Genomic DNA, 20,150 nt, shown 5'->3' with positions numbered 1-20,150 from the left:
CCGACGGAGAGCAATGCTACGATTCCAGGGAAAGAACTACGGAAGGACGACCGCCAAGAGCTGTTCAGTGAAGGCCAGTATATAGGTCGGAAGGAAGCAGTCAGCAGAACCACCATAAATCTTCAAAACTGGTAGGACTGTATGTGATACTGCTAATTTGTGAGTAGATTCTATTGTATTAATGCTAAGGTAATAATGCATAAGAATTGCATGTGTGTCCAATGAAGGTAGATCTGTTAATTTAGTTAAAGTCGCTAAAAGAGATTATGGAGGCTGAATGTTAGCTAGTATATATTAAGAAAGAATGTTTAGCTAACGAATTCGTTTGTAACAGCCAGAAATCGCCTAGATTTGTAAACAAGTTATTTAAGTATTGTAAGTAGTAGGTCTAATAGTAAAGGTTACGATTTGAGCTCAAGATAAACATTATACAGAAAATGTTCAATTGAGTAATATATCTTAAATTTGCTTAAGGTTAAATAAACATGTTTTGTTTGTAAAAAATGGTCACCTGATCTTTGACCAATGCACTCTCTTACAAAAACAATCGAACCTGTGTGCTTAAGTAGAGTAATTAAGGTTTATTTTTGAAAGGGATCTATCATATAAGTATTATAACTAATCTTCTCATTCTATATAATTAATTCAGGATGGCGCAGTCGATGAATAATATAAATTTTCCTTGAATTACATAGTGTAGGAGATAGTAAACTGTAAACCATGAATTGCCTATTTCCCAACCTTTTCACTAACAGCGCAAACGCTTGTACGAAGTACAAAGGATTACAAGCGGGGGACTAAGTTAATCAGATTAGAATACATTAAGGTGTATTAAACATACAGTATAGTAAATGTATGGAGCGCAAGCTACGTATATAATGTAGGTATATATACACACGTAAGTATATAATAGGAAGGGAAAAAGTTAAAAAAAATAGTTAAAGATACGAAAGAAATAATGCAAAGGCGCAGTTAACAGACAAAGAAAACGGAAATAATAACCGACACGAAAATATAAACTACTAAATAATAAAATACCTTCAAATGTAAAAGCTTATACAGGGAATTTAAAACTGGTTACAAATGATGTATAGTAACAGCATACAATTTGGCATTTTCAGGGACAAAAGAGAAGACAGGACGACAGGAGGTTAATCTAATAGCAGATAAATTGCAGCCAAAAAAAAAGTATGAGATAGGCATTTAGATGGCAGCTCATCGGAAACAATATGGAGCGAGATAAAGGCCAATATGATATAATATATAGTTGTTTGTTGCTGTGTGTGCGAAGGGATGCCAGGAAGAATGCTGAAGACATGCATCAGCAAATTAGAATAATGAGTGGAGGTCGAGTATTATTATGACTTATTATAATTATTATTATGAAGGAGAAAATGACATCACAGAAAGGAAATTGAATTTATTTTTTTAAATTAAATAATATTTAAATATATGATAATAAAGGACACTCAGAGTATGATTGCTGGATTTCGTCATGTCATCGGAAGATCTGTCCATGACCAAAAAATCTACAAAAAGGCTACATAATCTCCGATTCGGGAAGAATAATCATGCTTTCTTGACTTGTAAGTTTACCTCTTCTTAACATTTCAGTTAAGAAGAGCTATTATGTGGAATTATATGGCAGGTGATTATGATAAGTTTAGGAGGCGGCTTGAAGCAGTGACATGGGATAAGAATCTCCAAGGGAAGGTTATCAGCAGTGATCGGGTCATAGTCAAGGAGAGTGTGAAAGAAGAAACATCAGACAGTATACCCCAGCCTAGCAGGATACATCAGGTAGCAATTAAATGGATTAGTATTATTATTAAGTAAGAGCGGAAAAATGAAAAAGAAAAGAAAAGAAAACGTGTGATCAACAAACTCACAACACAAGTAGTGCAAGGCTCGTGGAAGATAGTAGGTAAAATGAATGCCATTCATTTTTTTTATTGAATAACTAAAAACGTTGGTAACAACAATTGGAGCACTGTTTTGTTTCTTCAGCTGTATTTGGAAGAATCTTGCTAAGCATTATTGCTCAATGTTGTTTTGTTGCTATTTTTTAAAGCTTATTTATTTATTTTTATATTTTTAATCGTTTTTTTTTTCCTTAGTCCAAAACCTCAGCTCTACTGACCAAACACGGAACATTTTCATGCCCATTTAGACCTCTAGTAAACAGGACCGTGGTTTTATTCTGTAAAGAAATTTATCAAAAGATGATATCACAGAAAGACAATCACAAATGTTCATATTTGTGAGTGGGATTCGAACCTGCAAATCGTGGTTAGATGTTGGAAGTTAATCACTCAGAAAACAAGGCAAGTAAGTAGAGTGTCTTCTACTTCCAGAAATACTCTCTCTTCAAATTGTCTCAATGCTGAAAGTTTCTGTATTTCTTTTTTTTTTTTTTTTGCTTTGCATTTTCTTTACAATCTTATTTCTGAATTCTGTCTAATCGTTAAGAGATTTTGTTTCTCATCTACCTGAATTATTACTTCTAGTGCTTGTTAAGCTGCTTATGTAGTAGTTCGAAATCTCACTAAATTCCAGTTCTTCTATGAATTCACCAACATTCTTTCTTTTCAATTCTTTCCGTTGTTTAAGTGTACATTGGTGCAACAGTTGCTGCTCAATGATTGCAATAGCAATACATCTTCTATGAGCTCTAGTATTGAAGATATTTTTCTTATTAATTAAACTTAAAGGCTTATTAATTATCCATAAACAGTTAATGAAATTTATTATTATTATTATTATTATTATTATTATTATTATTATTATTACAATACTGCTACTACTATTACTCGCAAAATAGTTAAGTTTCACTTCAGATTAGAGGGGCTGAAAATTTCATAGAAATTGCTCAAAATATAGAGTGCATTGTAAAATAAGGAGCATATATATATATATATATATATATATATAACAATTATCCATGCGGAATAAGCTTGTTATTTTTCTTCAGAATCAGCAATGGGAATCCAGCTTGGTGCACAGAACAGTCCTTCATCAAAGTACATAATTAGCTGTAAAAGGTAAGTTTGTGTAAGTTATACAAATGTTCATTGCTACACTTCTTAACAAAAATTTATTCAAATTATGTAACGATTGTATAGTACTGCAATAATATACATTGCAAATAGACCAAATATATGACTGTGTGATAACTGACAATCAAAACATAAAGTTAGTAAGAAAACAATGTTCAAATTTAGAAACCACTAAAAGAATTTACATGTTTGAATAATATAAGCACGTAAACACAAGAAAGATATTTAATTACCCAATATTTCGATCTGGAAATAGCAGACTATCTTCAGTGGCACTACAAGAACAGTTTATAAAAAATACAAGATGGAATACTAACAATAGATCATTTAAAAATAGAACATGCGCGCGTGATGTTATATCACTAAGTATTAAAGGGAATATTTTTAAGCAGAGACATGATTGAAATAAAGATATTAATTAATAATATTAAATAACAAAAAATTAATATGAATTAATGAGTTATCCTGATTAGACTTTCCCATATTTTTGATACAGATATACAGTCATTCCGATTCAGGTTAGGATGATGGAGAAAGTCCTCTTCGTTTTCTTTGAATAAACGCTAAAATTTATAACTGGATCTGTGTAAGAGGCGAGTTTCTGACCAAAGGATGTTGTGGTTAGTTTCAATCCCGCGTTGAGCCAATCCAGATTTTTCAGGTTTGTTGTGATGAATGGAGGATTGATGTTCTTGGATTCTTTTTTCAAGAGAACGTCCAGTTTGTCCAAAATAGGAAAGATCACAGTTACAGGGAATTTGTTGAGCGTTTGTCTTTAGGAGAAGGAAAATGGGAAGATAATTTGTTAATAGGTGAATGCGTAGCTGTTAACTCATATTTCCTCAGAATTCTTGCGATAGGTTCTGAAATCCCGAAGATGTATGGAATTGGAACTCGACATATTGAATCTTTGTTGTTTTGTGGTGGATTATAAGAATCGAGACGATGTTGAGTACTCTTTTCGGAAACGCCATTGAGTTTCATGTGTTGCTGGATAGTAGAAAGTTCTTTTAGAAAATTAGAAGTAGAACAATTAGTTTTGGCTCTTCTGATTAGAGATTTTATGATTCCTGTTTTTTGACAAGGATGATGGGCTGATTCTTTAAGAATATAACGGCCTGTGAACGTTGGTTTCCTGTAAACTGTAGTTGTAAGAGTATTGTTAGTGTTCCACTTTGTATTTAAAAAAAAAACCTGTTCATGTAGTGCCACTGAAGATGGTCTGATATTTCCAGACCGAAATATTTGGTTAATTAAATATCTTTCTTGTTTACGTGCTTATATTATTCAGTATTTATGTCACAAGTATCCTTAAACATCAAATTTACATATATATATATATATATATATATATATATAATATTTATATATTTATATAACAGGGCACTTGATCTGTTGATATTATAATATTATATTTAAATAAAAGAAATAATATGATATTATTATTACTTTATACACATAATTTATACGAAGTCATTTAAACAACACTTTGACTGGTGATACAGAATAGTTCAGATTCTACCCAAGAAACTAAGAATAGTCTGTAATGTAGCGTCGTAAATGCCGTGGATGTTTTTTGCAGATCGTATGGGGTGTAGTGCCACTACACTCCATACGATCTACAAATTATTACGTTCAATAGGATTATTCCAGTTTGACCTTCCAAAATGTGAGTGTTTCTTCTTTTTCTGGTGAATGATTGATTGCATTTGTATTTCTCTGGAGAGACTGAAAGAACTGACGTTGATTCTTTCGAAATTGCATATTTGGTACATATTGGTCTATTCGTATTTCATATCTTTATTTTTACTCTTTGGTAACTTCAGCAATTGTTTTGTTAGCCAAATTATGTGTTAGTCATTTCGTTTTAGATATTTTTATTTTTAGCCGTTCTTCTTTGAAAATATTTAAATGATATTATTATTATTTTATTCACGTAATTGGTACACAGTCAAAACAAGATATCATATAAATAAAAATTTGACGGGTGATTCAGAATAATTCAGATTCTACCCAAGAATCTAAGAATAGTCCGTCATGTAGCGTCGTAAAATATGGACTGTTCCAAATAATGCTGTTTTTGTGCAGGTCATATGGGGTCATTTCGTTGATGTTCAATTGCTGTAAATAGTTAGACAGCATCTTTGAAGTTGCACCAAGTGCACCGATAACTATTGGAATGACTTTGGTGTGTTTAAGCCACAGTCGGCCAACTTCGATTGCCAGATCTCGATATTTAGTATTTTTTCCAGTTCTTTGTTGTTGATGTTGTTATCACTGGGTACTGCAATATCGATAATCGAAACCTGTCGATGTTCGATAATCGTGATGTCAGGTCTATTGTGTTCCAAACGTCGATCAGTTTGTTTTCTAAAGTCCCAGAGAATTTTTGTTCGTTTTCCAATACAGTCTCTATTTTATTATGCTGCCACCAGTTATCAGAAGTAGGAAATCCATATTTTTTGCATGCATGCCAATGAACTATTTTAGCCACTTGATCATGGCGGCATTTATAGTCAGTTTGAGCTATTTTGCTGCAGGCAGTGATTAGATGTTCTAAAGTCTCATCTTCCTGATCGCATAATGTGCATTTGTTGTTATTATTCATGTTGAAAATTTTTGCTTCGATTGCATTAGTTTGTAATGCCTGTTCTTGAGCTGCTAGAATAAATCCTTCTGTTTCTCTTTTAATGTATCCGTGTTAAAGCCATTGCCATGTCTTGTTCACGTCAATTTTTTTTGTTGTTCCTTTTTGTAATCGGATTTGTTTCCTGTTGCTTTTAGAAGGCCCTCATGTGTAATTGCTTGAAGCATTTGCTCAGAGATATTGTCGATATAACTTCTTAAACAAAGTACTTCTTCTTCCACAGTCTGTCTCACTTGCAGCAGACCCCATCCACGTATTCTCCTCGGTAGGTACAACTGGTCAACATCACTTCGTGGATGTAATGAATTATGCACAGTCATTAGTTTTCTAGTTTTGCCGTCTAGTTTGTCCAGGTCTTCTTTTGTCCAATTTATTATGCCAGCTGTGTATCGGATCACTAGTATAAACCAAGAATTCATTGATCTAATTGTGTTTAATCCATTTAGTTTAGTTTTCAGAATATTTCTAACTCTTTTGATGTATTCTGATGCTGCATGTTGTTTAACTTTCGAGTGGAGAATATTATTGGCTTCTAATGTTCCTATGTATTTATAGTGTTCGTCAGCTGAAATTGTATATATATTTGGCAATCGAAGTTGGCCGACTGTGGCTTAAACACACCAAAGTCATTCTAATAGTTATCGGTGCACTTGGTGCAACTTCAAAGATATTGTCCAACTATTTACAGCTTTTATATATTTCTCTTGATCAAAATTAAAATTGATAGTGTCATTAATTTTTCCTCGTTTAATAGATAAAATTGCGCATTTATCTAAACCAAATTCCATTTTGATGTCCTGACTGAAAATACGAACTATGTTCAATAAAGAATCTATTTGCTGGGCCGATTTTCCATAAAGCTTCAAGTCATCCATATACAACAGATGGGAAATTTTAACATTACATTTAGGAATTTCATACCCAAGTTTTGTTTTCTTCAGAATCATAGACAAAGGTATCAAAGAAATGTTGAAGAGCAATGGTGACAAGGAATCATCTTGGAAAATTTCACGTTTAGTGCTGATATCTCCAAATCGTTCATTATTCACTATTAATGCTGTTTTCCATGATATCAGAGCAGAAGCCAGAAACGATCATATGTTTTTGCTAATTCCAAATATTTGTAGGGATTTTAGGATCCAGGAGTGTGGGAGGGAATAGAATTCTTTTTTTTTAATCTATCCATGCCATGTTTAAATTAGGTTTTCATTAGGAATCATTTAAATTAGGAATCATTTTATTAATAGGGATCTGGTCTTTTGCTTCTCTATACTTTTGAAAATTACCTTTTTGTTCAATCGGATAAATCGGATTATCTGATAAGTAGTGGTATATGGAATTTGCTATGATTGCAGTGAACAGTTTAAGCATAGTTGGTAGGCATGTTATTGGACAATTGTTACTTGGGTCTGCATCCTTATGCTTATCTTTCATGAAGAGAAAAGTGCGCCCAGATGTCATCCAGTCTTCCACTGAGCCAGACTGCAACAAATAATTAAATTGTTCTGCCATTCGATCATGTAGACTGGTTAGATGTTTTAACCAAAATCCATGTAGTTCGTCTTTGCCAGGTGCACTCCAGTTTTTTTTAATTTTCTAGCTTGGGAACTGACTATTTCTTTAGTGATAATGACATTTTGCATCTGTTTTTGTTTCATTTCTGATTCTATTTCCTAAATACATGAAGCATCTTTATTGCGTTCAATAGGATTATCCCAAATTGACTTCCAAAATTTGAATGTTTCTTCTTTTCCGGGTGAATGATGGTTTTCATTTGCATTTCTCTGGAGAGACTGGAAGAACTGACGTTGGTTCTGTCAAAATTGCATATTTTGCACGCATTGGTTTATTCTTGCTTCATATCTTTTAATTTTCTGTGCAGTTGCTGTAATTCTTTGTTTTAGCTCTTCGGTAACTTCAGCAATTGTTTTGTTGGGCAAATTATATGTGTTAATCAGTTTGTTTTTTATGTTATTATTTTCAACCAACCTTTCTAAAGAAGGTCGCTTGAAAACTCTTTAAGTTGCTTAGATCAGCTCGAAGCCTGTTGACTTTTCGTACAAACCGTATTTTCCATGGTGCAGATTGTTTCATACTAGGGTTTTGCTCTTTCGGTTTGTAACCAAGCTTCACTGAAATGATATAGGCTGTGCTGTATAAGAGCTGATTTGTTTCCTTTATACTGTTGGTTGTGATGGTTTCAATTACAGCATTTGCGTCTAAGAAGAGCTGTTTTAGCTTAGATTATTGTGAAGCTTTTAATGGCGGTAATCTTATACGGTCGTTTATGGAGTTCATATGTTCCAATATCCCTGACTTAATTTTACACTGCCATTCTGTCAAAACTTTCTGAGGTATGTCGTCAGCTTGATGTTTACTGAGTTGAATTCCAAAGGTTGATGTAGCTACCTGTTAATGATTTAGTGTTACTGAAGTTGTTGGTATATTACATAACTCTTACAGCTCAAGTTAAGTAAATATTTTGTTACGGAAAATGAAATTCTTTTCGTCCATAAGTCTTTGTTCTCTTATTGCAGATTCTGGGAATTTTTGTTTCCAAATTAAATGCATACGCTCTTTCTGAAACTTCTTGTTTCTGGTGTTTATCTGTAAAAACATTTCATAATTTCTCTGTTTTCTTCTACAGTCCATTTTTTACGTTTGGTTTCTTCCAGTCGCTTTTCACCTTCCAGCCCTGATTGCCCACCAGCAAGGAGAGCTGGGTCCTGTAGCCCACTTGTCGCCTGATGCCCAGGATCCCCAACATCTGACGCAGTCCTTGATGACTCGAGCGTCGACTGATTCGGTATGAATCTCTTCTTCCTTTTCACTATTAAGATGGGGTATGGAACACTTAGTCTGGCTCTTCAGTTGAGACCTGCCTGACAAGGGTGGCCCTGGTGGCAGCTATGCAACCGCCAGAATAGCTCTCAACATCACTGAAGCACGCAAGCCCCTCCTCCACGACAAGGCCGTGTTCCTTCGGGGGGTTATATTATTATTATTATTATTATTATTATTATTATTATTATTATTATTATTATTATTATTATTATTATTATTATTATTAAACTAAGGGAAATAAAAGAATCGTGCCTGTTAATATTGTCTTTTCATACATCTAACTTAAATGTTACATATAAAAAGGCAGATACCCATCGTTATATGAAGAGTTCAACGAATACAGAGATAAATGACAAAATTGTATAGGAAAGAAATTTTAACTAAATAATTAATTCAAGAAAAATTTATAAATATAGACTGAAGAGAAAAACAAAAGGCAAGACCACTTGTAAGAAATTAAGACATCACTGAAAGAAGAGGAGGCAAAAAAGAACAGAAATGAGAACAACATGAAGATAAAGAATTAAAACAGTGTCTATGTAAATAGGAAGTACTATGTGATTATCTCTATTTAGAGGAATAACACTGTTAAAGGACAGTAAGTATATACTGAGTGTAACCTAGCACCAAATTATTGCTAATAAAACTAAAGTCGAAGGGATGGAACCAGAATTAAATACATAGTTGATTAATGTGATCAGTCCTCAGGTTGAAGGAATAAATGATATATTGTATGTAAACTGAACACAGTACCGATATTTTGTTAAAGTTAGTTCTGAAAGGAACATGAGTACGTCTTTTCCTGACAATGACATCAATATGTAAATTTTCCTTTCAACAGGCTGCATTAATCTGTTTTTCTGCCTACATATAAACAGACAAATCGATACGAATTTCTCTGAAATTTGTAATAATAAATATAGCAACCACGTGTGATCATAATGACCTCTTATCTCAAGATGTAAACTTCCTACTGAAGCGTTTTGCAACAAGTAGTGAAATATTTCTTGTAAAATTACATCTGAGACCATATTAGAACCCATACATCTTTCACATGAGTTATCCATTTGTGGTTTTGAATCCCCTCTGAATGCAAATAATCTTCAGAAGGGCTTTCCAACTGATGGTGAATTAGAAAACGAAGATGGAAATTCCACATCCCAGGAACTCCAAATTTTCATTCTCGCTAAACAATCAACTAAAGAACCAATGAGCGCATTTCACTCATACATCGCATTAGCACTCCAATTTATCAGTTACAACTTGACGTACAATAAAATGTCGGCTGTAATGCTCACGGTAACATGTCTGATGATCACACCGGACTTACTGACCGAGTGGTTAGCGTATCCGCTCTCCAGCCAAAAGGCTGCTGATTCGAATCCCTCAGTGGACATGGATGTTTGTGATTGTCGGTGGAAATACTAGAGTAGTGGTGGTGGACAGTAGATGGCGTAGTTGCGGTTAGTTGTAGTTGATGGATTCAGTGGTGGTGTCAAAGCTATAGAGTAGGTATCCTCCATCATTATTTATTAATATCATTATTAATATTATCATTATTACGCATAATAATAATAATGTGTAGTTATAAAATTCTTTTGCACAAAGAATACGTTTAAGCATAGGACTAAGCAACTTATCCTAGAAGTATAGTCACGAAATCCAAGGATAATTGGAAAGTCATGGGCACTTTCGTGCCTGTCAGAACCACTAATTATGATAAATATCACGTTGTTTAAATTCCAATAAAAGAAAATGGGACTACTATAATCAAATGAAAAGCTATTTAGGCGTATTTTTTTTGCAATAGATGTTTGCTATGCTTGACTTTTTTTTTCCACGACAGATATGGAGTTCATTCGTTATATTTATATAGATTACAAAATGTACTCTTTACTATTCGTAAGTATTTTAGTAAGATTCTAATCCTTGAATTATCGGCCTCAATATTTTAACATACTAGAAAAAAAATTACCCGTAAATAAACTCGTATGTTCACAGTAAATTTACGATTACCCTCAGTAAACGTTACGTATGGTGATTGTCCTTTATCCATAGAAAGAACCGAACTCGGCTCACATAAATGAGTTAAAATTTGGTGCAGCTGACTCTCTTCGTTTTTATGTAGGGGAGCATGATTTTTTTTTAATACGAAGGTATCCTAATTTTTGTGATAAGTTTCACAAAACGATTTGTGATAAGTTTCAAAGAGGTAAATAGCTAGAAAAATTATTTTGTTTAAATTTTATTTCGTAGTGTTGAGAGAATCAGTCATTTCAATAAAATGGTAGACACAACATTTCAGTAAGTTCCTTTGCAATTCTACAAGATCGATAATCTGTTCATTTGTATACAGGCTACAAGAATTTGCCTGCGAAAGAATGATCCAGCCGTGGTTTTGGAGCGAGTTTATCTATTCCATATCACGTCATGGAAAACGCTATTATGAGTGCCTAAACAACGCCCGCCAGTTCGTAAAATGGGTAAGTAATATACGTTAAACGCATATATGTTTCAGCAACAACAGTTTGATTTTAACTGACAATTTTCTATTAAGAAATCTAATGTTCCCAGAGAAAATCCTACATTCTGGAATATTTCAATAACTGATCAAAAGAATAACACTTGATCTTTATCGCATTAAAAATGGAATCTTGAGAACACAAATTCAAAAGAAAGAGTTTTTGAAAGTACAAACCTAACAAACAATGTCTTGGATCAATGAAGCCAGTTTCAAATCTACACTGTAATACCAATGATATAACCGAATACATATTCTGTTATTTACATAGAAAATTATATACTTTTTGAAATAAGAAAAAAAATATCGAAAGAATACCTTAAATATCTAACCATAGGAAAGTTGTCATAGATAATATATCGAAGGAGCTATTAAGGTAAAGTGTATAAATGCAACTGAAGAATGATTTTGTAGCCTTGTTGCGGTGACTTTAGCATCCATAGCAGTAAGTGGCCCAAGGAAAACTGTCTTACTTCCACTACAGTAGTCCATTAGAGGAACTTTTGCTAACCCTTTTTTCTACTAATTCCAGAGTTAGTAGATTACTAGCACGTTTCGATTGTTTTTTTTTTTATTTTTTATGTAACTTTCTCTGATTGGTTACACATTATAATAAAATTATAGCTTAGATGTTTATTTGTACTTTACAGTGCGACTGATGAATTTTTCTTCACCAACATTATAAAATAAAATGATGCAAAATGTAACTCATAATGAATACGATGTTCTGTAAAAATTTCAGTAAAAATTACTGTCGAAAGAATAATATACTAATAAACAGTTTTAGCTTGCTCTGTATTAGAGATTCGTTTCTATATTGTATTACCTTCCATAAAGTTATAATAAATGTTCAGGACTAATTTCTTCTTTAGCAATTATGTATACCTTTCATTTCATTTTTATCAGGTTATCAATCGCAAGAAAGCAGCGTACGAAAATAGGGAATACATCACAACTGACAACGCTAATTTTGAGAAACTAGTCAGCAAAAGCGAAAACACAAGAAGAGTGTTTCTGGACTTTTTGATGAACCTGCACATTAAACAAAATGCTCTCAGTATCCAAGATATGAATGACGAAATACATACATTCATGGCAGCGGTAAAAAAAATATTTTATTATTACAAAAGCATTTCAAAAATATGTTGAAAATATGTTATGTTGAACAATGTTGAAAACAGATCAATAATCGAATATTAAGAGACTGAATTTAATAAGGTTTGATTACTCCAATGATCTTCATTAATCTTGTGTTACTTTTCTAATAATATCGTTTCCTTTCCACTCTTCCGATTTTATAGGGTTTCGCTACAACATCAACAACCATCAATTGGTGTCTCTACTGCATTGGGCTGTATCCAGATGTGCAGGACATAATAGAAGAAGAACTGCAGAAAATATTTCAAGATGACATAAATCGAGATGTTGTTTACGAAGATCTCAGAGAAATGCAGTATTTGGAATGCGTAATCAAGGTAGTAAGACGTCAATATAAATATAAAAATTAATAATGCAACCAAAGGCTTTACTTGTTTGAATTTCTAACTAAATGCCCGTGTTTTTATCCGAAACAAATTTAAGAATTTTAAGACTGATAGAGAACAGTATCAGATTGAAATATCTATCTATTTTATCTCATTTTGTATACTTTATTAAGAAACTGAGTTCAGGGTAATAGATACAGTTCCCATTACTTGTAAACTAAATTTTACATTAATCTACTTTAAAAGTAACGGGAACCTCCAAAAGTTTAATTCGGTTCTTATTCATATTCAGCAACAGTTTACCGATATTGATTATGAACTGAAAAATGCAAACACTCTCTTTGATTTCCACATAAAACAAAGAATAATATTCGCCTATTTTCTATTAATTAAACAACAGGTATTTTTATGACCATCCGTAGCAAGAGTTTGTTCAACTTCTAGAGAATTAATGTTATAAATGAGTAGAAAGTTGACGGAAAAGAGGTTTGCTAACTTATGACTGGAAAACTTGTATGCTACTCTGTTGAAACTCAGTAGAGAACTATGTTAGAAAAAAGCTCAGTGGAAAGAATGAATAAAAACAAAGAATGATTTATCCTATTAGTTTGGAATTGTAGTATATGAGTGCTCATAACAGCTGCTGATTACCTGTTTAATCATATTTAGAAGATAGTGAACTCACCACCAAGCACAAAGCAGGAGTTGGCTTCCTTCCTAACAAAAGAGCTGGAGAGACACTGTTAGGATACCAACCAGTCAATTAATGAATCATAGTAGCAAGATTTCTTGCAAAACCATTTAATATATCAATAGTCCAGATATATGCACCGACATCTTACAGCACAGATGAGGATATTGATTTATTTTACAAAGATATGACATAGTCAATGTAAAGAATACCCAAGCAGGATGTACTAATTATTGAAAGAGATTGGAATGCCAAAGTCAAAATAGATGATGACGGTTGGGAAAGCGTCATGGCAAAATATATTTTCGGATAAACAAATGAACGAGGTGAAAAAATGTTAGAATTTGCTGTGCACCACGATATAATGATCTGTAACACAAGATTCCAAAAGAAAAAGGAATGTAGAAAATGGACTTGGCGATCAAATGATGGGAAAACCAAGAACACGATTGATATGATTATGATTAAAAGACGATGGATAACATCAGTACAGCAGTGTCGAACTTTTCAAGGAGCGGATATAAACTCGGACTATAGTTTAGTGATTGCAAACATCAAGTTGAAATTAAAAAAGAAATATAAACCCCATCATCATACAGCACACATAAGTGAAGGAGAAATAGGAAGAAGGTACAGAACAGAGTTAGAAGAGAAACATAAAAGTAGAGACAAAGAGAAAAATTCGAATCTAAGAGTGAAAGGCGTAATGAAGATGATAGACGATGCAGTTGACGAAACAGTACCAGAAGAAGAGAAGATCAAGAAGAAATGGATTAGACAAGAAACACTGACGTTAGTTCAGGAGAAAAGAATATTGAAGATAAGAAGGGATACATCAGAACAAATGGAGGAACAATCTAGAAGAAAGTGTAATGAGGTGAAAAAAGCAGTCAGAATGGATAATGGGTAAGATGAAATGGATAGAAGTCCAGTTCAGTACTATAGAACACTAGTGTGGAGAGCATAAAACTAGGGAGGTGTAAAAAATGATTAGAACCTTTCATAGAAGGTGACAACCAAAACAGATCACAATTAAAGATGAAAAAGGCAAGGTATTGATGAATGAAGAAAAAATTGTACAGCGGTAGACAAGATACTATAGTGAGTTATATGAAGAAAAACTAGATTTAGAAAGCGTTGGGAAAGTGACTGAAGAATTGAAGTAGATATCACCACCAGGTAGTGAGTATGATATCGATATTTTAAGAGAAGAGGTAGAAAAAGCAATACCACGAATTAAACTCAACAAGAGTCCTGGTAACGACAATATCACTGCAGAAATTATTAAATATGGTGGCGAAAGTATGGTTACAGAAATGCACCAACTATGCAATATGGTATGGAAAGAAGGGAAAATGCCAGAGGAGTGGGTGAAATCGATATTAGTAACATTATACAAGAAAGGAAATAAGCTAGAATGTAAAAACTATAGAACAATTGCCTTGACAAGTCACCTTGGTAAATAGATGATGATGATATCGACAGACAGATTGAGAACACAATTGGAAGCATACCTTGCAGATTAATAAGCAGGATTTAGGAAAGACAGAACTATAATTCAACAGATTTTCACAATGAAGTTAATAGCAGAGAAATCTAGAAGAAAAAACAAAAAAATATATATACTTGGTTTGTTGATTTTCAAGAAGGCATTTGACAGTATCGACCAGAATGCGACATTAGCAGTGCTGAAACCCTATTGAATTGTCAGAAAACTAATACCTCTATTAAAATATGTTTATAAGAATTCAGTTGCAGAAGTTAGAATAGGTGATGATTTGGGGAACAGAGGTACTAGACAGGGAGACCCAATATCACCAAACATTTTCATCGCACATTTAGAAAGAGGAATGGTTAAAATGAAGGAAGATGCAAAAGGAATATCAGTGGATGGGATGAGAATTAACAATCTGAAATTAGCAAATGACATTGTTATTATTGAAGAAGCCGAAAGAGAACCACAAAACACATTGAAACTGTTAAATGAGGAATGGAAAAGATTTCGACTTGTTATGAACTTGGACAAACCAAAGACAACGGTATTTGGTGAGAAGAACATGAAACAAAAGATACAAGTGGATGGAATTGATATAGAAAATTTAGAACAATTCACATATTTGGGAAATAAAACGACGTATCATTTGGACTGTAAAGAAATAAAGATCAGGATTGCAAAGGAAGAACAAATCTGAAGGCCATGGATAACAGCTGGAAAAGTAAAGTGATCAGCCTGCAAACAAAACTAAGAATACTGGAACCATGCATCTTTAGTGGTGTATTCTATGGATCTGAAACATGGGTGATTAATAAGGAATGAAGAAAACGAATTTTGGCATTTAAAAGAACTTGTTACACGAATACTCTTAGAACAAGATGGGTACAGAAAATCACAAATGAAGAGCTTCTTCGGAAGATACCACCTAAAGAGAATCTAATGCAGATGATTATAAAACGGAAGTTGAAATTATTTGGACACATTTGCAGAATGAGTGAGGACCCGTGGATAAAAACATTCATGTTTAGTATTATGGATGGTGTAAACAGAAGAGGTAGCTGCTACAGAGACTGGATAGACGACATAAAGGACTAGTGTGGAATGAGTGTACATAAACTGCGACACTGTGCACTGGACAAAGAAAGATGGAAGAAAATAGTGAAGGAAGCATCGGACACCAACGGGCAGTATGGCCATGGTTCGTGATGGTGATGATGTACTAAGTATTGATGTACTAATATGATGGCATTCTCCAGCAAATATTCGTGTAAAATGTAACTAAGTGATACCATAACTCTCAGTGGGGGGGGGGTGGGGGGGGGGGGGGGTGGGGGGGGGGGGGGGTGGGGGGGGGGGGGGGTGGGGGGGGGGGGGGGTGGGGGGGGGGGGGGGTGGGGGGGGGGGGGGGTGGGGGGGGGGGGGGGTGGGGGGGGGGGGGGGTGGGGGGGGGGGGGGGTGGGGGGGGGGGGGGGTGGGGGGGGGGGGGGGTGGGGGGGGGGGGGGGTGGGGGGGGGGGGGGGTGGGGGGGGGGGGGGGTGGGGGGGGGGGGGGGTGGGGGGGGGGGGGGGTGGGGGGGGGGGGGGGTGGGGGGGGGGGGGGGTGGGGGGGGGGGGGGGTGGGGGGGGGGGGGGGTGGGGGGGGGGGGGGGTGGGGGGGGGGGGGGGTGGGGGGGGGGGGGGGTGGGGGGGGGGGGGGGTGGGGGGGGGGGGGGGTGGGGGGGGGGGGGGGTGGGGGGGGGGGGGGGTGGGGGGGGGGGGGGGTGGGGGGGGGGGGGGGTGGGGGGGGGGGGGGGTGGGGGGGGACATATACGTTGCTTAAAGAGTTTTATAGGATTGACAAGGCGGATATTTTAAATACTTGATTAGTGTGTGTAAAACAAGGGTTATTATTCCTGGAAATGAAGTGAGATACTACGCAAGATTTTAAGGACGGGATCTTTTGCTTGGAAGTGCTGAGTGAGTGGAATGGATTGCCGAAATCAATTTTGACTGCTTTATTTGTGAATGGCTCAGAGCAAAGTGAGAGATAATATACAGGTATTTATGGTTTTCGTTACTGTCTACGAACTTTATGGCGGTGCTTATACATAAAGATGACGATAATAGTAACCTCGGACATATAGGACATGAATAATGTATTTCGTACGACGTATTCACAATGAAGTATAGAAACCGTTACGAAAAAATGCATATATATAGAATTATAGATATATATGTGCGTGCGTGCGTGCGTGTGTGTGTGTGTGTTTGTGTGTATACATTTTTTTAAATCGGGTTTATTATACGTTAAAGATACCAAGAAATTTTATTGGTTTTAATCCTTTTTCCCAAGGAAGCAAAACAAAGTTTCACGTATGAAATATATTCACGTCTGAGCTACTTGTGTATAAAGGCTAATGACCTCACTTCACTTCACTTGCCTTAGTATGTATCCCATAATGCAAATCACCCCATAATGGGAAGAGTCACTACCCAGACCGGTTGGTTTCGACCTTTATTGAGGTTTCATCAGTGGGAGTTAGACCCGGGTTGAAGTAATGAAGGTTGAAGTAATGCAGAATTCATATATATACATATGTATATATGTATATACATACATACATTTATATAATCTAGTAGTGTGTTTATATTAAAACCTTTTTACTTTAATCTCGGTTCTAGTCATTTAATTCTTCATAAAAAAAAATATATATATACATATATATATATATATACGGTGGTTCAAAATGCCAGGTACAAATTTTGAGGAGAGGTAGAGAACACCAAAATCAACCATATTCACACAAGAAATCATGACCGGAAACTCACCAAAGTGATAGGTGGCGCTGTTTCCAATCCCTCCGGGTGAGCAATTGGGGCTTCCTTATTCAAACTTTCGACGTTGTACGAAGAACATGCGTTGTTTTACAAACGCTGAGATGGCAGATATGCACCTCGTTTACCATATTATGTATCCAACTACTATTGAACTATTCAGTTACGCCTACTAAAATTTTTTACATTACTTACTGCCTTGTGTTATTTCTGGATCTTTGTGTTCCTCTTAGTACCTTCAGGTGGCGTTTCCGGTCATACTTTCCTATGTGAATATGGTTGATTTTGGATGTTCTTTACTTCCCCTCAAAATTTGTACTTGGAATTTTGAACCACCCTCTATATATACGCTCATCTTTATATAAATTTTCAGTACACATAAGACCCCACACTCGCATGTTAGCAATTATAATTATTTTTCATGCTTCTGTTAGGGGATAAATTAATAATATAATTTCTATTATTTTAGGAGTGCCTGATGAAGAAACTTGCCTCTTGTAACAAAGAATCTAGCGAATCAGAAGAAGATGCTTGTCCAGATGAGAAATGTGAAAATGTAAAAGAGAATTAAAATAATGACTAATTAGTAATCTGTCTGCGATGAATTCATGCTTTAAAAGGACTGTAAAATCTGTCAAAATGTATTGATATTTAATATGATTTTAAAAAATAAAATTAGTCTGAAATATACTGTTTAAGATAAAGGCTATAAGACTGATCTGTTCTTTATAAAACTGAACGAGTACAGTACTCTACAGTAATTACAGGAGAAATAAATTATCAGTGTTGATAAGATACACTCGGAACTGAAAGCACTTCGAAGCTTATTGAATATACATTAATTTAATATTTTATTTAATAAAGAACGCAAGATGAGTCCTACTTTATTATTTAGCGCATTTCAAACAGATATTATCCAATTACATTCGATCTTTTCTGTTTGAATTATCACATAAACCCATAAGATGGCGTTAATTGTATAATACCTTGCCCATATTTTATTTCTGATTTCATAGCTCTAGCTGAGGCTATCTTTTGAAGACATAAAGCAGTGTAGATCCTGATTCACTATTTATTTAATAATCAACCTATCTATTGCATCAATAACCGATACGTTAAACTCCTTTTCTGGTTGGGATTCACATTATAATACTCAAGGAAAACAAAATACTCTTTTTTTCAATTCGGAGACCGAGTTTGCCATCTTTACTTGCTTTAATTATCCCTTTCAATAGGCAAAAAACATTTCCCCTTCATATCATTAAGCTTGCAATGATGCCTGCCTTCTGTATTCTTTCCATTATTTTATTTTCAACTGCTCCAGATGATTTCGATGTCTTGTATATTCTTCTGTTTTCTACTCTTCTCGTCTTCTTCTTTTATTTCACATTTTAATAGAGATGTACTATTTTTTGAATATCTATAAATCTTACGAGAATCATTTCGTTTTTGTGCGATCTCCATTTTATCCATCTCTAAACTAAATAGTAATCACTTCCTATTTCGAATGCACCTACATATTAATATATGCTGTCCTAATCTGAAGATATTTCTCTCGATCAATAGTGAATTTATATTTTACTTTGTTGGGACATGGTGTTATTAATAACCAAGCCGTTTTCTTGAAAAACATACAAAAGGCAGTTACCGGTATTATTGTATACCGCTATACTCTTCCTCCTAGTCCATAAACATTAATTAAGTCGCAGATTTGTTTTCTACATTTAATTAAGAATCATCGTCTCCTTCTATTTTTATCAATTGTGTTCTCACGGTTAAAAATTCTTGCTCCCTTCTTCCTTTAGTTTTCCTTCTAGAGCATTCTGTTAATCACAGACATTAATTATACATTCAAATACCTTTCTGTATTTCACATTTCTCAGTTTGCCTACATTACTCTATTATGAATAGTCTGGAGAAGCAGCCTGTTATTCAAGAAGTATATATTCGTAGCTAGTGCGTATCCCTCTCTTATTCTAATCACTACTGCCTGAATCTAAGACGTAAATTTTTTTCGAAGTACTTCCCGTATTCTTTTTCATTCTACTTCGCACCATTTATTTTTATATGGTATTTCTGTAAATATAATTCCTATCCCTAACTCTTCTTCATTTTCCTCACAGAAATGCTGGTTAATTTCAGAGTTATAAAGTTGCAAATACCATAATACATACACATCACGAATAAAAATTCTTAACAAGAACACGGTATCGTCCTGATTTCAGAGACGAGATGAACGTAATAAGAATTATAATAATATGATAATAATATAATATTATTAATTATAGTATATATATTTACACACACACACATGTGTGTGTGTGTGTATATATATATATATATATATATATATATATATATATATATATATATATATATATATATATATATATATATATATATATATATATATATATATATATATATATATATTATAATAACATTATCGTGCGCGACTATTTTCACAATGCTGGTAATGAAATATAAGATATGGTTGGCAGACAATTTCTTACAAATACGAATACAACCATAGCTGCTCATAGCGCAGAAGAATGATTTCTGAATTTTATTGGATTCCTACTTATTCGTGTTTCACATA

The 20,150-nt window shown here is 34.5% G+C and overlaps 1 protein-coding gene across 1 annotated transcript in view; it reads left to right on the top strand.

Moving 5' to 3' along the window:
- Positions 1–18,122, top strand: part of LOC150099575 (cytochrome P450 4V2-like) — a 38,696-nt gene extending 20,574 nt beyond the window's left edge. Inside the window, exons 5-9 of the mRNA XM_090403465.1 lie at positions 2,972–3,041; positions 10,904–11,030; positions 11,975–12,169; positions 12,370–12,543; positions 18,021–18,122. Coding sequence (XP_090259591.1) covers positions 2,972–3,041; positions 10,904–11,030; positions 11,975–12,169; positions 12,370–12,543; positions 18,021–18,122 — 668 coding nt within the window. The remainder of the gene's footprint in view (positions 1–2,971; positions 3,042–10,903; positions 11,031–11,974; positions 12,170–12,369; positions 12,544–18,020) is intronic.
- The last annotated feature ends 2,028 nt before the right edge of the window (positions 18,123–20,150 follow it).

This window comes from Typopeltis vanoorti, chromosome 14 (genome assembly GCF_054136105.1).
Source record: "Typopeltis vanoorti isolate ZY-2024b chromosome 14, IOZ_Tvanoo_1.0, whole genome shotgun sequence".
In the NCBI taxonomy this organism is placed as follows: domain Eukaryota; kingdom Metazoa; phylum Arthropoda; class Arachnida; order Uropygi; family Thelyphonidae; genus Typopeltis; species Typopeltis vanoorti.
The sequence above is the reverse complement of the archived record's forward strand: the minus strand, read 5'-3'. Positions and strand labels throughout refer to the sequence as shown.